The sequence below is a fragment of the Cervus elaphus genome, chromosome 16 (assembly GCF_910594005.1).
Source record: "Cervus elaphus chromosome 16, mCerEla1.1, whole genome shotgun sequence".
Taxonomy (NCBI): Eukaryota; Metazoa; Chordata; class Mammalia; order Artiodactyla; family Cervidae; genus Cervus; species Cervus elaphus.
The window spans coordinates 8,799,951-8,816,260 of record NC_057830.1 but is presented as its reverse complement, the minus strand read 5'-3'; the positions used below and the strand labels follow the sequence as shown (position 1 = coordinate 8,816,260).

At 49.0% G+C, this 16,310-nt stretch overlaps 1 protein-coding gene across 2 annotated transcripts in view; it reads right to left on the bottom strand.

Annotated features, from left to right (window-relative positions):
• Window positions 1-13,861, bottom strand: part of WHRN (whirlin) — an 89,030-nt gene extending 75,169 nt beyond the window's left edge. For both annotated transcript variants that reach the window (XM_043870619.1, XM_043870617.1), the window contains exon 1: window positions 12,365-13,861. In XM_043870619.1, the coding sequence (XP_043726554.1) occupies window positions 12,365-12,982 (618 nt within the window). In that variant the 5' untranslated portion in view covers window positions 12,983-13,861. The remainder of the gene's footprint in view (window positions 1-12,364) is intronic.
• Between the last annotated feature and the right edge of the window lie 2,449 nt (window positions 13,862-16,310).

Here is a 16,310-nt window from a genome sequence, read left to right as displayed (position 1 = left end):
ATACACTGCTAATGTTGGAGGAGGGACTGTGAAAAAAACAGACTCTTCCCCAAGAGCACTTTGGCAACAGTTCCCAAGCCTGAAAAATCTGCCTACCCCCGGAGCCAACGCCACCTCTAGAAAGGCAGTCCAAAGAATTATTAGAGATGTGCTTCAGTATTAATGTACAGAGGTGTTTAAAGCAGAAATAAAGATAATGGTTTTAAAAAAACAGTCCAACAAGAAGAAATTATTTAAATAAATCATGTACCTCTTTGCTGTGATACATTATGCAAGCATTAAAAATCATTTTCAAGAAACATTTATTAAGGTGGGAAAGCAGTTGTGATACATAGTCTTGGTGAAAGAGGCAGGCTTCATGACTATGTTCTAGTCAAGAATGGCAGTTTTCTAGGAGGTTCCCAGGGCAAATTTACAGGCACAGACACACAGGGGACTGAAGAGACACGGATCAATCGTCCACAGTGATAGTTTAAGGGGGGATTATCAAGATTTCAGGTTTCTTCCTTTGTGTTTTTCTGGGTTTCTACGTTTTCTAAACGGAACCTTATCTCTCTTAGGTCACCAAAATACACACACTTGTGCACACACATACACATTGTTATTTTAAAAGCTCAGACAGACTCCTCTGCTCCTCATGTTTCCTATGAGCTAAAGAAAATGGCCTTTGATTCGCCCAGTCTGCGATGGGGCTGACGGCCACCAGCCTTTTACGAAAGGCCCGGCAGACTCTGTCCTCATCCTGCCCAGAGGGCAGACGGCAAGACAGACTCAAGCCTCCACCGTTCAGTGAGATGATTTCATAAGTTACGGGTTTATCCTAATGGGGGTGGGGGCGGAGTTGAGGTCACAGTTATCTATTTAAGGAATTTCCACAGACAATGCATAAAATAAAATCCTGACAAAGGCCAGGGCATAGTGAGAGAGATAAGAGAGGGGACAAGGAAAGAGTCAGGGAGGCCGGGCCACCTCTGTACCTGACGTCCAGTCAATGACATGCACAGAGATCTCCAGGGAAGGAGTAGGCCGGCCTCAGCCTGGGTTGTCTGGCTCCTTGCAGCTTTTCTTGCCAAGTGGAAAAAATTGGGGGAAAGACGTACGTTTACTGACCCAGCTCTGACCAGCACCGTGGCTCATACGTCCCACTTCTCAGTTATTAATAGAAGCTGTCGAGGGCAGTGGCGATGCTTTGGAGGCAGAAAGACCTGGGTTCAAATCTTAGGCCTGTCACCTCCCATCTGTATGCAGGCGGCCGATCACTTCCTATTCCAGATGCTGTTTCCTCTCCCTGGGGGCTGTGTGAAAAGTCAGTGTGCGAAGCCCCAGCAGAGTTCCTGGATCCACACAGAAGACCCTCCATGTGGCCCTAAGCATTACTGTGCTCCTTCCTGCAAGCTCGTAAGCATCTTGTGTTACATATTTTATACCAAGTAGAACATCATTTGGCAGGAAAACAGACCCCAACACAGTGGGTAATCATTCAATGTTCGAATGAATCGATATGCACAGTGCTTCAACACATTACCGGTAAGGCCATCAATATGGAGGAAATTGAACAGTGTAGGAACACAGCAGCTTAGTAACTTGTCTGCCATTTGACTCTTCTTTCCATCACAATTTTATGGAAGAGGAATTTGAAAATCAGAAAGGTTAAGAAGTTTGTTCAAGACCCCACAGGTGCCAAGTGGCAGAGTTGAGCTTGGAACCCGGAATGTCTGCCTCCAGAACCCAGATTCAAGCACAGTAGGATGCTCCCTCTCCCTGGTGTTGGGGTGATGGCCACAGTCCCTCAAGTCGACAAAACCTGGCTTTAAATCCTGGCTCTGCCACTTTCCATCTTGGTGACAACAGGCAAGTGACAAATTCTTGGCAGTTTTGCAAAATGAAGCAACAAACGTGGTACCTATAAATAAGGCTGTCGCGATGTTTAATGAATTTTATACATACAAAGGTTATTATTGTCCTCAGAGCAGCACTAGGAAACACACACTCTGTGTAATGACCAGAGAAAAGGAAGCCACTACCCGGAGGAGGCGGGGGGAGAAGAGAAGGTTTCCCACAGGTGGAGGTCTGCTAGCGGGCAGCACTGGGGCCATGGGGCCATGGGTGGAGAGAAACGAAGCCTTGCTGCTTGTCTGACCAAGCGTGAACTACACTTCGGCACAGCTGGGGAAAAGAACCGTCTGTGGGTAAAAAAGGATCGGATCATGAGCAGTCCGAACGTCAGGGTCAGGAGCTCACCCTCTGCCCCACAGGTTCCCAGCTCCACTGTGAGGCGCTAGGCAGAGCACCGTGGGAGCAGACCCAAGTTTCTAAAGTTCCACTCTGCCTCCAGGACGCTGAATGGGCTGGCGGGTAGATGAGCAAGATGGGAGACAGACAGGCAGACAGCAGGGAGGCCTCTGCAGTTTGGCAGTGGTGAAAGGGGTTGGGGGGAGTGGTCTGAGACCTGCTGGAGAGAGGTCAGGCCGGAAGAGTCTAACTCGCCACGGGCGGGTGCAATCCCGGACAGGGATCATGGAGAAGCTTTTGACCTGTGGTGTTGGAGAAGACTCTTGAGACTGCAAGGAGATCAGATCAGTCCATCCTAAAGGAAATCAAGCCTGAATATTCACTGGAAGGACTGATGCTGAAGCTGAAGCTCCAATGCTTTGGCCACCTGATGCGAACAGCCGACTCACTGGAAAAGACCCTCAGGCTGGGAAAGATTGAAGGCAGGAGGAGGAGGAGATGACAGAGGATGAAGTGGTTGGATGGCATCACCGACTTGGTGGACATGAGTTCAACCTCCTGGAGATGGTAAAGGACAGGGAAGCCTGGTGTGCTACAGGCCTTGGGGTCGCAAAGAGTCTGACATGACTGAACAACAACAGAGGTGCCATCAGAGGGTCAGAGATAAGCCAGGGCTTCCAGGGCAAATAAAAGTTGTTCTCAATACTACAGAAGAGCTGAAAAAAATAAACAAAAATGAATACACCAAAAGGAGGAACAGATCCTGTTCAGAGATGACACAGGTAGAAGATGGGTGAAGAGACAGACATTTGGGGGGAAAGAGGAAGGAATTTGTGGGTTACCTGAACATTCTGACATGCCCAGTTGACTTAATAATCTCAGGATTTGGAGGAACTCTTGGAAGGGGGAGAGGTTTCAGGAGAGCTGGGGGAAAAATCTGGGAGAGGGCTGGGGAACCCAAGAAGAAAGAGGAAGGAGGCAGAAAAGAGAAGAAGAAAAGGATAATGATGATGCTGGGTCCAGACACACCAAAGGACCCCACACCCTCTATACAGGGCCAGGAGGACAGAAATGGAAGAAGGAAAACCCATCCCCAGCTACTTCTGAGCAAAGTTTCTGATAGCTGGATCACTTTTCTATTCTCTTCTTAATCAGAAACCTCTTAGTGAAGCCTAGAACACCATTTCAGAAGTGGTTCAAATAAATTGCAGAGTTGTTTTTTTTTTTTAAGAGTGGATGCCCATGTTGTCAAGTTACCACTTTCACCTGTATTAACTGCTGAAATGGGTTCTGCAAACAGCTCTCTCCTCTACCTCCTCATCAGGGCCCCTGGGGGGCCCATCAAGGGAGGATGCTGGGGAACAAGGCTGGGGACACAGCTGACCGGGGGACAAGGCTGGGCTGTCACACACTGGCCTCTGGGCCACGCGTCTATCCTACCTCCCCACATTTTTAAGGGAGGTCGAGACATACAATTCCACTCAACCCCTGGGCCTGATTACTGCTGCAAAATGAAAACGCAGATGCTGACATCCAGATAGGAGCAATTACATTTTTAAAGAAACTGTCTATGTGGGAATATTGATTACATTCAGTAAATGACTCTGCAATTCAAACAGTTACGATGGAACACGAGAGCCTCAAGTTCCAATATTTTCTTCCAAATGCATTTTTGCTTTTTTTTTTTTTAAACAGGCACAACAAAAAACTTTCAAAGCCAAGCAAATTCAGTCGATAACATTTTTCACTTCATTTCTTGCAGTGGGACCTCCATGGCCTTATTTCTCAAACTTTTGATGTGCAACAGCGTCAGTAACCCGTTTGTGAGGGCGGTGAGCCGGGATCACCCGTGGCGGAGTCTGAGTCACAGAGAGGCAAAGGGAGTTAGCTGCCCAAGGTCACAGCCAAGTACACTCTCAGATGAACCCAAGTCCATCTCCAAAAGCTACCTCTTGGGTACAGACCTTCTTTCTCTTGATTTTCCAATATATCAGCTGACCTAGCACATCTGGAATTGTGCTCTGAAATAGTTAAAGATGGGGACAGGATGGATCCACGTCTCTGATCAAATCTTTATGTGACTAAATGGGGGTGGGGAGGGGATGAGGGGTGGAATCCAAAAGAAAGACAGGCTTTCCAAACTTCAGAGTGGTTAAGAATTGCCTAGGGTGCTTGCTGGGCTTCCCTGGTGGCTGAGTGGTAAAGAATCTGCCTGCTAAGGCAGAAGATGTGGGTTCAATCAGTGGCCCAGGAAGCTCCCCTGGAGAAGGAAATGGCAACTCACTTCAGTATACTTGCTCGGAGAATTCCATGGACAGAGGAGCCTGGTGGAGTCTATGGGGTCGCAAAACGGTCAGACATGAATTAGCAACTAAACAAGGGGGGCCTGTTAATTTGTGAATCACCTCTTCTAAGGCCCCAACTCCTGGATGTTTGAAAACACCTTTGATGTCACTGTACTCTCTTCTTCCCTGTAGCCTGCATCTTTAAAGTCCTGTAAAGAGGACATCTTGGGACCTGTTTATGGGAGGCTGATGTATTTGCTTTGCATTCAAAGTTGAGAGAATGCTGATATTATGAAAACTCAGGTAGAGAGGAAAAATAACTATGAAACTGGCTGCCAGCTGAAGCAAAGCCACAGCCAGTTTAGCAGCAGGAACACAAATTCTCAAAGGGGGAAGGAGGCAAAGGGGCTGGGACTGGAAAAGAAGAAGAAGGGGAAAAAAAAGAAATTATGCATTCTCAGATAAAGCAGCTTTGAAACACACATGTGATTAACAGAAACTTGCCCTTCACCTAAAATGTTGAGGTTTCTTGAAACCCGCCAGAACGGTGTTTCTTTTTTTTTTTTTTTTTTAATAACAAAAATACAGAAGATACAGAAGATATATCTCACCCAAAATTGGTTCATTGATTGCTTCAGAATGCATAAGTGCTTCTATTTTGGAAGCTCACACAGTCAGGCTGTGGAAATAACCCACTTTTGGGAATGTGATTTTAAAATTAAGAGCAAAGTGAAAAATAAAATAACTGAAGGGGTCTCATAGGGTAGACTTGGGGGGTAGAGAATGGGAAAAGCTATTGCCCACCAAGTCAGACTACACTTTTTTTGACTTTTCACTGAAACAGTTTCCTACTTAGCAATGTTTTCACACTTGTTCAGTCATTTGATCCCTACAGCCCTGGGAAGGAGGCAGGTGGGAGATTGCTGTTGTTTAGTGGCTAAGGTGTGGTCAACTCTTTTGCGGTAGCTATGCCCATTTCACAGTTCCAAAGCTGAGGTCAGAGAGTCACATGATCTGCCTGCAGCCACACAGCCGGCTTCCTGGTACCCGACACACCAGAGTCGATGGCTTTCCTTGAGTTTTCTATCCAGCACCCACTACACTGCAACCCCCAGACTTTCTTAAGCTATTACACTTAGGAACCTAGGCATCCTGAACTTTCCAGCACGGCATTAGTAGTAAGAGCATTCCATTCATTCGGCAAATATTTATTTATGTATTAAAACACCTACTGTGCGCCAGGCACCATGGAGGTATTGGGGTATATGAGTGAGCAATGCAGATCAAATTTCGGTTCTCACAGAGCTCACTCACAGTGGGGAAGGCAGATGATAAACAGTAAAATGTCCTTCTAGTAGTGACACATGTTCTGAAGGAAATTAAAGTAGGTTATAAGGATGGATGCAGGGTGGGGGGTGGGTGTGGGAGCGGGCGATGCCTTTGAGAGCGTGGCAGGGACGCAGAGGCAAGCCAACGTCTCTGCTCTTAAAGCAGTTGGTGTCCTGTGTCCATGAGTAGTTCCAAGTCTCCCTCATGACTCCCTGAGGGCATAGGCTGTATATATTCATCTCTGATTTCCAAGCACCAGCCAGTGGCCTGGGTGCAGTAAGTGCCGTTCAGAGCGCCTGTGGACAAAAGACTGTGCCTGAAGACAGGAGGACTAAAATACACTACTTTCTCTGGATGTGTGAGCATCAGACTCCCCACTTAGTCAAATGAAGCCTTTGAAAGACCCCTGAATGTCAGGCACAAAATGTGCCTTTTTTTTTCAAAATTTTTATTTTATTTTATTATTTTTTATTTATTTTAGTTGGAGGTGCCTTTTGCCTGCCTTCCAGCAGGGGGCTGGCACTGCTTTCTAGGAGGATGGTTGTTTAACCCTAGGGCTGAGTTCCGGGCTGGGGAGGTAAGGCAAAAGGGCCACTTAAGTCCTGATCCCCTTGGTGACTCCCGGCTAGTCAATTTTACCTCCTTGAACACCAGCCCCCTGACTTCCCTGCCTCCCCTGGGAAGAAGAAAGCATGAGGCAAACAGTATAGGCACACACTAAGCCTCTTCTCTTCCCAACAGTGTTGCGGTGATGCAAGGTTAAAATACAAGTGCACCGGCCCCACGGGGCTGCCTCCTGCAGTGACGCCAGGAGTGCACGGGAACGGAATGCAGAGTCTGTTTCCTGCTCTTTGCATCCTTTCCATCCGCCCTGCTGGAAAAGTAAAATGGCAACGTCTGCAGCCCAGGAATCTTGCAAAGGTGGCTCCCACCCTGGAGGGGGTGGGGGGGCGCAATTAGAAGTCCATGTGAGCCCTACCTTAACATCAGATTCTTGCTTGGGGGTTTTTAAAGAAACAGAAAGAAAAAGAATTGGCTTTGAGAGATCTGTATTGCAGCCTCCAGCTACCTCTAGCCATGAAATGCCATTCTTCTCATCAGATCCTCTGGTCTGGAGTCCCTAAACGGTGGAGACCAGACGCTGTCCTTCCAGGTCATCAAAGAACCTTGCGGGAAAGCCAGTTGAAGCCTAATCCCCATGGATGACTGCTTCAGTGCAAAGCCCTTTGGAGGACGGCGGGGGGATTACAACTCGGAGAAGCATGTGTGCGGTGAGCACAAGCAGACAGGCAGGCGAGGGGCTGCGTGCGCTTGACAGGTGCATACAGGCTGGAGGCAGGCGGAGGGGGGAGGCAACAGCACGGACAGAATCCAATTGGTCGAGGGTTAAAGGATCATACTTATCTTTGCAGCTCCATCCACATGACGAATCTGTGGCAGGTAACAAACATCGCCCGTTGGTCGGGAGGGGGTGGGGTGACAGAGAAACGAGAAGCTAGCGCTGGAGTGATTCCTATATCTCTTTCCTGTCCAGCTTAAAGTCAGGAGGCAGGAATCGTCTACTATAAAAATAACAATTATGAAAAAAAAAAAAAGGTGCTCTCTTCTACCCTGCAAAATGCTTCTTTGATTTGAGCAGTAAATAACCAGTTGAAAGGCACCATCATTTTCTAAAACCTTCAGGATCTACTTGAGCCAAATAAACACACAAGGTTAAATTAAAGAAATGGACTCTCTGAAGGTACTGCATCACACTCTGGATTCAGCAAGCAAACATCTATTCAATAAAGGTTTTATTAATAGTGAGCTTTCAACCTGTCATGGCTGGCAGGACTCAGAGGACCCAAGAATGAATGCAGGGCCAGAGGAAAGTCTGTGTGTCCCCATGAACACATTAGCCAGGGTTTTCCAAACTGGAAGACAGGAACGAGAGAGGGAAGGAGGAGCTGAGTTTCAGACACCAAGTTGGAAGCGGTAATAATTTGTCATGGCTTCAGCTAACCGTGTATAATGTGAAAATGACAAATGTGTCGTTTAGAATGTGCCGGACCAAATACAATAACATATTATCATGGGCAGATTCTCCCTGGATTATTATGCGAAGGAAGGGAGGGTGTGATAACTCTAATTAAATGAAAGGGCCAGCCCCTGTTTCAAACTTCTGGAACATTTCGAATTCTATTATGTTCCTTGGATGTACCCAGCGGTGGTGGGGGGTTGGAAATTCAGAGACTGTAATGAAGCTGTTTTGATTTTTATCGAGATGAAACACAGGCATTTATACACACATCCCAGTAACACGGAGATACCCCTCCCTTTCTGCTACCCCATGAATCAGGGACTCAGAAGGCAAGCCAAGCGGGTGAGTGAATTTGATTTCGAATACTCCCAGGGTGGTGCTGTGAGCGCGACAGTCCTACTGTCGCTTTCTATGTACGCTGGAAAGTCACACGGGCTGGTGTTCTTGGGCTGAGGGGAGCAGTCAAGTTCCTATCAGTACAGTGTGTAAGCCACCAGTTTTTTGATTTCGTAGCAGGCTACCCAAGAGTGCCAAGGTTCTTATCTCCCAGTCCTCAGCCAACTTCCTTTACTCTGCCTTCAATGAAAGCAACTCCAAAAGAACAAAAAAAACCCCACCGAATTAGACTTCTAAATGCCTTCTGGGTAGTACATATGAAGCAAATCACAGACTGTCTGAGCTGGAAGGGACCGTGGGCAGCCCCGGGCTCATCCGCCCAGGACCCAGAGAGGGTCGGTGACTGGCCCAAAATCACACAGCAAATGTGCAGCAGAGTCCAACACAGCATCCGTGGTCTGGGGACTTCTTGGCCAATTTATCAAGCATTTTTGGCTGAAAACCTTGGAAAGGTCTTCTTTTTTGTTAGTATTGGCTTGGCTCCTGTTCGTTCAAGATAGACTTTTCAAAAACCCAACGTTTCAACATAATTGCAAATAGTAGATGGCTTGCCTTATCCACGCCTGTCACTGCTGATTTAGCAAATAGGCTTCAAGAGAGGGCCGGGAGCTTCAGCAGACAGAGGATAAAGTCCTCCCTAAATTTGCTGTAACGATGGATACTTGATTTGTCAGACAGAGAAGTGGAAGAACCTTTGTATATTCAATCTCTTCCGTTGACTGAGAGGAGGTGACCCTCTCTGATTCATGAACTATTAAGTAAGCTGATTTCTAAAATTTAATTTTCTTTTGACACACACACACACATACATACACGCGCACGCGATCTCTCCTTTGAGAAGCTCAGAGGATCTTTTCCCCCTTTCTACCTGCAGAAGAAGAATAAAGATTTTAAGACTGAAGCCATATCGCCTCAATAGCCAAGTGTCTATTGGCAGGTGAACCGAGAAGGTAAAGGTGGCATATATTTACATACAATGGAATATTATTCAGCCACTAAAATAGGAAATCTTGCCATTTGTGATGACACAGATGAACCTGGAGGCATTATACTAAGTAAAATAAGCCAGACACAGAAAATGTTGTATGATTCCAATTATGAATGAAATATAAAAACGTTGAGCTCACGAAAGCAGAGAGGAAGATGGTGGTTACCAGGGTCTAGGGTTGGTGGAAAAGGGGAGATATTGGTAGAAACTTCCAGTTATGGGTAGCTTCTGGGGATCTAATGCACAGCAAGGTGACCATATTTATTAATAATAATTCTAAATTGTATTCTTAAAATTTTCTAAGTGTTTACATCTTAAGTATTCTTACCTCAGAAATAAAATAACATGTGAAGTGATGGATATGTGAATTAGCTTAACTGTGGTCATCATTTTGCGATATAAAGGTGGTCAACTATCCCATATCCCATTGTATACCTTAAATAACCCACTCCAGTATTTTTGCCTGGAGAATCCCATGGACAGAGGAGCCGGGCAGCTACAGTCCATAGGGTTGCAAAGAGTCAGATATGACTGAAGCAACTTAGCATGCAACAACACACCTTAAATACATACAATTTTAACTTGCCAGTTAGTTACAGTTCAGTAAAACTGTGGGAGGAAGCAAAAAATAAATAAATACAGTTGAAGAGGAAAAAGGAAAACATGTCTCCTACTAAAGGCAACGTGGTATCCAGGAACAACAGGAAAAGGACAGAAGCAGAAACACTGATGCCATTTGAATAAAACCTGAAGTTAAAAATCCCTGCACCATAGCTTTTAAAGAGGGGCTGGCAGTGCAGAAATCCTGGTTAAGGCAGTTTGTACCTAGTGGAGAAGCTGGGGCTTCTTTGGGCTTTCAGTTAAGGGGACTTGGCACCCTGAATTTTGTGGAAATGTGTCAATAGCTGCATGTGTTCTAAACTGTCCCTGAAACCCCCACCCATCCTGCATGCCTAGGGCTCCTGAGGCCTCTGAGATGAGGTTCCGCCTCCTCCGTTTTAAATTCCACCCGTGGAAAGTCCGTCCCCCTTTCGCCCCTGGAGTTAAGGTGACACAAAGCTGCTCATTTGCCTGTTGCTTCTGAAGGGTCCAAAGGGGCGTGTTCCAGGCAGGTTACACGTCTGGCGTTGGCCAGGAGGAAGCGGGTCACCCGAGAGGATGGTGTTCCCCCAGCCTGTGCAGGAAAAGTGACAGGAACAAGGAACTGCCTGGCTCCCACTGGCTCCCACCTGTCCAAGGGCTGTTCTGCTCCAATCAACCCCTCCCTATGGCAAGGAGAGTTCTGGAGCTTCAAAAGCTGTGCCCAGTGAGTTTAGGTCTGACTCTGGCGGCAACAGGAATAAACACACGAGCTAAGGCCTGGTGCCCGCGGGCAGCAGCACTTTGGTGTAGTGGTGGGAGGTTTGGGGGAAAGATGCAGAGCGCCATCGACAGATGGGGAGGGCAGAACGGAAACTCTGGAGCAGCTCCAGCCTCAGAGGCGTGGCTGAGTCTGGGGTGGGAACTGAAGGGGCACTTGGTGTTTTTAATGCCCAGGTTTCCTGAGGCCTTTCCCAAGTCTATCACCTCCTGACGATTAAGCTACCCGAATCCTTTTAAATTGCCACTCAAACTGAATCCACGTTTATAAATGACCATTTGGATCAAATATCTTTCAAGTATAAATTTGTCATCTGGGAACTCCAGACCTTTCAGGATCAAAGGCTAATGGACTATTTCTTTTTTTAAAATACGTGGAATGTCAGATAATGGGAAGAGATGAACTGTTGGGGGGCAGGGAGGAGACAGGAGGATGTTTGCCTGGAAACCCAGAGGGAGCTTTATCCTCCGCACCCCCAAACAGTGTGAACTCGTCAGCCTTTTTCTGGGAGCAGCAGAGAAGTTTCTAAAATCCTCCGGGGCCTCCCTGAGGGTCAGACAGGTCAGGAAGCAGAGAGAAGCCAAGGTCAGAGGATGGTCGTGTCCCAGGTGAACAGTCAGGAAATGAGCTCTAGAGGCACCTGATCACAGGTCATTCATTAAGCAGCCCAGGGACCTCTGCTGCCTGAGTGTCTCCCAGCAGCCTGTGGTCCCTCCGCTGGAGTCCAAAACACCTTCATGGAGGGGACCAGAGACCGGAGTGAGAGATGGGTGGTGAGAAGCTGGGTCACAAGCCTGCCCAATCCCCTGGGAAGCATTTTCCTTGCAGAAGCAAACTGTGTCACTGTTCCTTTTTCCCAAAACTCTTCACTTCTTGACACAAAGGTGGGGTATGTGTGTGTGTGTGTGTGTATGCACACAGGGCATGTGTCTGCAAAGCATCCCTGAATCCACACGTAAACCAAACACAGTCCCATCTCCTGCCTCAACAGAATTTCAATATCCCTGGGCATGAGATTAGCAAACGCATACATTCCTCTTAAAGAGCATGTTAAATGCCTAAGAGTTAGTTGTCATGAGGTTATTTTTCTCAATTAACAGACACAAAAAGCACAATTACTCTCAAGGGGCTGGGAGATTTATTCTTGACATTCAGGCAAACATCCCCTTTCCATCAAGGTTAGGGACACTTATGGTCCAAATGGAGAACGAGAGGTTCTGAGGGACCTGTCCCAGGATACACAGACTGGTCCATAAATATCAAGGTCAGGCCAGAGCTCTGTGGGTCACCAGCACAGCCTCCTTGGACCACTCTGGAGTTAACAAAACTTTCAGGAGCAAAAGCCTCCAGGATAATGAGAATAACAACAGCAGAAGGGGAGCTCGCCCACTGATTACTAACCATATGCCAAGCAGACACAGTATCTCTTTTAATGCTGGTAAGAATCCTTTTCCCACTTTGTGGGAATCATACCTTTGCAGGAGCGTTTGATAATGCCTGTCTCCCGCACACTAGCCTTTATGCCCCATGAAGGCAGGATCCATGTCTTTTCGCCCATCACTATGTCCCAAGTGCCTGGTATCTATTTGCTCAAAAAAAAATATTAGATGTTCGTGTTTTAAAGAAATACTTGTAAGAAAAACGGGGCCCAGAAAGGTCAAGCGATTTGACTAAGGACACACAGCATGGAGTTACTACTAATACGAAGTGCTTCGCCACTCTGCCCCGAAGTTCACCCCAAAGCAGAGCCCTACCTTGACGGCCTCAGCGTGGGTCACTCGGGCCAGGGATTTGTCGTTGACACGCAGAATCTGGTCCCCGACTCTCAGCCCCTCCTTCTCGGCCAGAGAGCCCGGCTCCACCAGCGACACATAGATGCCCACGCCATGCTCCGAGCCCCCGCGGATGCTGAAGCCCAAGCCCTCGTGGGCCTTGGCGCGCCGCAGGCTCACCAGACGCACCTCCCCGGGCCCCGCGCCGTCGGGGCCGCCCCAGGCGGGCTGCCTGGAGGGGGTGGTGGCGGGCAGGTAGAGGCCCTCCGCCGTGTACTGGTCGAAGAGCAGTTGGTCGGAGCGCGGGATGACCAGCCGCAGCATCGGCAGCAGGCGCCGCTTGACCGGGCTGTCCAGCAGCACGCGCAGGGTGCGCACCAGGTCGAAGACGTTGCGGCGCGCGTGGTAGGCGTTCAGGCAGTGCGTGAACTGCTCCCGCTCCGCCTCGCTCAGCAGCGCGGTCAGCGCCTGGTGCAGCTGGCGCACGTTGGCAGATAGCAGTCGCAGCCCCGCGCCCCCGCCGCCGCCCGCCCCGGCCGCCGAGCCCAGCGAGCCGGTGGAGGACGAGCCCACCGACAGGCCGTCCAGCGGCGCGTTCATCTCCCCGCCGAGGCCCGGGCGGAATCGGGGCGCGCGGTGGGACAGCCGCGGCACTCGCCGGCACTGGCGCGACAGCTGGATCCCGGGAGCGCGGAGATCACGGCTGGGAGTCTGGGTCTGGGAGCTGGGGGTGGGGGGTCGCCGGGGGGATGCCGAGACAGGGGCTGGATCCGGGAAGACCTGGAGAAGAAGGCTGGAGTCCAGGTTTGGAGGGCACGGAAACCGTGCCTTAATCCTGGGGAGGATCGCGGAGACCAATGCTAGATTCCCGGGCGCGCGAAGACAGAGGGGGTCGCGAAACTGGACTCGGCTGCGCGCAGAGACGGCGGCTGGAGTCCAGAGGACGCGGAGACAGCGGCTGGAGTCCCGGCAAGGCGGAGACGGCGGCGGGGTCCCCAGGGACAAGGAGTTGGCGGCTGGAGACCGGAGGTCGCGGAGACTGCGGCTGGAGTCCGAGGGGACGACGAGAGAACAGCTACATTCTGGAGGGCACAGAGACCCCGAGTGGCCGGAGCCGGCAGGAGGGGCGCAGCAAAGCTGATCGCCCCGTCACACCATACCCGGGGCTCCCCCAGCCGGGACGCCTGTTCCTCTCGGGCTGGGGGACCCCGGAGTCATAAATTGGGGTGGGCGGCGCTCTAGACCCTGAGTCTCCAGGATCGCAGCGGGTGGAGCCGCGCGGACGTCCGGCAGGGGGTGCGAGGCATGTCCAAGGCAGCCCCGGGATGCAAGCAGCCCGGGGACCCCTGCGCCCCTGGACCGCCCGCGCGCAGACGGAGCCGCGCGGCCGCGAGCCCGGACTTTGAGAACTGTTGAGCCGCCCGGGGCCGATCTTCCAGTGAGTTCCGACGCCGTCGCTGTCGCTGTCGCCAGCCCAGCCTAGGCCCCGCCCCTTGCCCCTCCCCCTCTGTAACCCCCCCGCACCCCCCCCCCCCCCTCGCGGGCTCTTCAGGAAATGACGTCCCGCCTCGCGCCTGGCGGTTGCCTGGAGACGGGGTGAAACAGTCCAGCCCCAGAGAAGAAAGGGGTGAAAGTGGGGGTTAGGGGTGGGAGGAGCTCCAGGGTTGATGAGAGTTACCCCCACTTCCCCAGCCGGTGGCCGAGAGGGAGGGGTGTTCCTCAAAAACTGTGCTCTTTCACGATCGAGGCATGTTCATCTGGATCGCTTTGGAGCAACTAGCCGGTCAGCTAACTCACAATTGTGGGGGAAAACAACCAACGTCTTGTCCCTAAAATATTAAATGCCTCAGGCTCAGTTTTCTACCTTAAAACCTTGCGGTCCCCTCTTGCACGCACTAACATTCAAGTTCATGTGTTTATACGGACTATTGTTGAGCACCTACTGTATGCAAGAGATCTGTCTCTTCAAGCATATTCGGTATCTGTGGGGTCCAACTCCAATGCAGGGCTAGATCAGACTGGACCCGTGCCCAATATTCTGTAGGTACCAAAAACATTTTCACAAATATAAAGTGGACACGACACACACATGGGCATATGAAATATAAAAGTTTAAAATATAAAATATTAAAGTTTTATACAAAATATTAGAAGTTCCAAATTAGGTGGGTGGATTGTATCAATGTCAAGATCAGAGTTATGATCTTGTCAACATTAAGAGAAACTAGGGGAAGAGTGCATGGGATGTCTGTGTATTATTCCTTACAACTGCATGTGAATCTACAATTATCGCAAACACTTTAAAAAATGTGTTTGAAGAGTGTTGGGGAAAAACTATTCTGTTCCTTTCCATCCCAAGACAAATGGGAAGATTCTCCAAGGCACCCTCTCCCCCAAATATAATCTAAGGGCACTCATTCTGTCCTGACTCTTGTGCTGAGTGCTGGAGACTCCAGTTAAAAAGATGAAATCTTTTACCTCCAGGAGGTTATAGTCTAGCAGGGGAGAAAGCCTACATAAATAAATAAAGTTAAAAATCAGAATGATAAGTTGTTGCAACCGCCGAGAGAGCCCAGGTTTAGGGGAAGAGAAAATGGCCAGGACTTTATCAGTCAAAGAGCTGACACCTGAATGAAGGGAATGGATTTTCTTTTCTGGACCACAGGGAACCATGGAGGGATTTTTCAGCCCTTGTAGGTTTAGTTCATTTCCGAAACCAAGGCTAGGAACTGAAGCTATATTCAGTTCAGTTCAGTTCAGTTGCTCAGTAGTGTCCAACACTTCGCAACCCCATGGACTGCAGCATGCCAGGTTTCCCTGTCCATCACCAACTCCCGGAGCTTACTCAAGCTCTTGTCCATCAAGCTGGTGATGTCATCCAACAATCTCATCCTCTGTTGTCCCCTTCTCCTCTCGCCTTCAGTCTTTCCCAGCATCAAGGTGTTTTCCAATGAGTCACTTAGCATCAGGTGTCCAAAGTATTGGAGTTTCAACATCAGTCCTTCCAATGAATATTCAGGACTGATTTCCTGTAGGATGGACTGGTTGGATCTCCTTGCAGTCCAAGGGACTCTCAAGAGTCTTCTCCAACACCACAGTTCAAAAGCATCAGTTCTTTGGCGTTCAGCTTTCTTTATACATTATCCCCCTCCAATTGCCAACTCTCGTCTTCATTTCCCTAAAACAGGCCTCGATAAATTAACGCCCAAAGAACATATTTGAAAGGGCATCTTTTTAGATTTATGCATTTATTTCGTGTTTGGCTGCGCTGGGTCTTTGTTGCTGCGTGCAGTCCTTCTTCGGCTGCGGAGAGCAGGGCTACTCTCCAGTGTGGTGCACAGTCTTCTCATTGCAGCGGTTTCTCTCGCTGCAGATCACAGGCTCTAGGCATGCGGGCTTCAGTAGTTTCTGCTCACTGGCTCTAGTGTTCTGACTCAGTAGTTGTGGCACACAGGCTTAGTTGCTCCTCGGCATGTGGGATCTTCCTGGACCAGGAATCGAACCCATGTCCCCTGCATTGGCAGGCAGATTCTTTACCACCAAGCCACCAGGGAAGCCGGAAAGGGTGTCTTAAACAGCCAGTTAAGCTACCTTGGACATCCATCTGACAGTTCCATTAGAGCAGTTCATAATGTGCATTCTTCTTTTCTCATTGAAGCCTTTGATGTAACTAGCCAAAGATATTTTTTAAAAAAATCAATCTCGCTCACCCCTAAAATATATTAATGGCAAACCTCAAAATGCCACCAAGCAGGGCTTAATTGTATGCAGTTCAGGTTTTCTGCAAATGTATTTCATGCTAGGCTTTCACTTAGTTTGTGTTCTAATTATAATTACTGTGATTGGCTTGATAAATGCATCCCAGGAGCTAAGATCCCCATTCCCAACGTTTTATTTCTGTGCAAAGGATATTTGCAAGAAGGTGTTT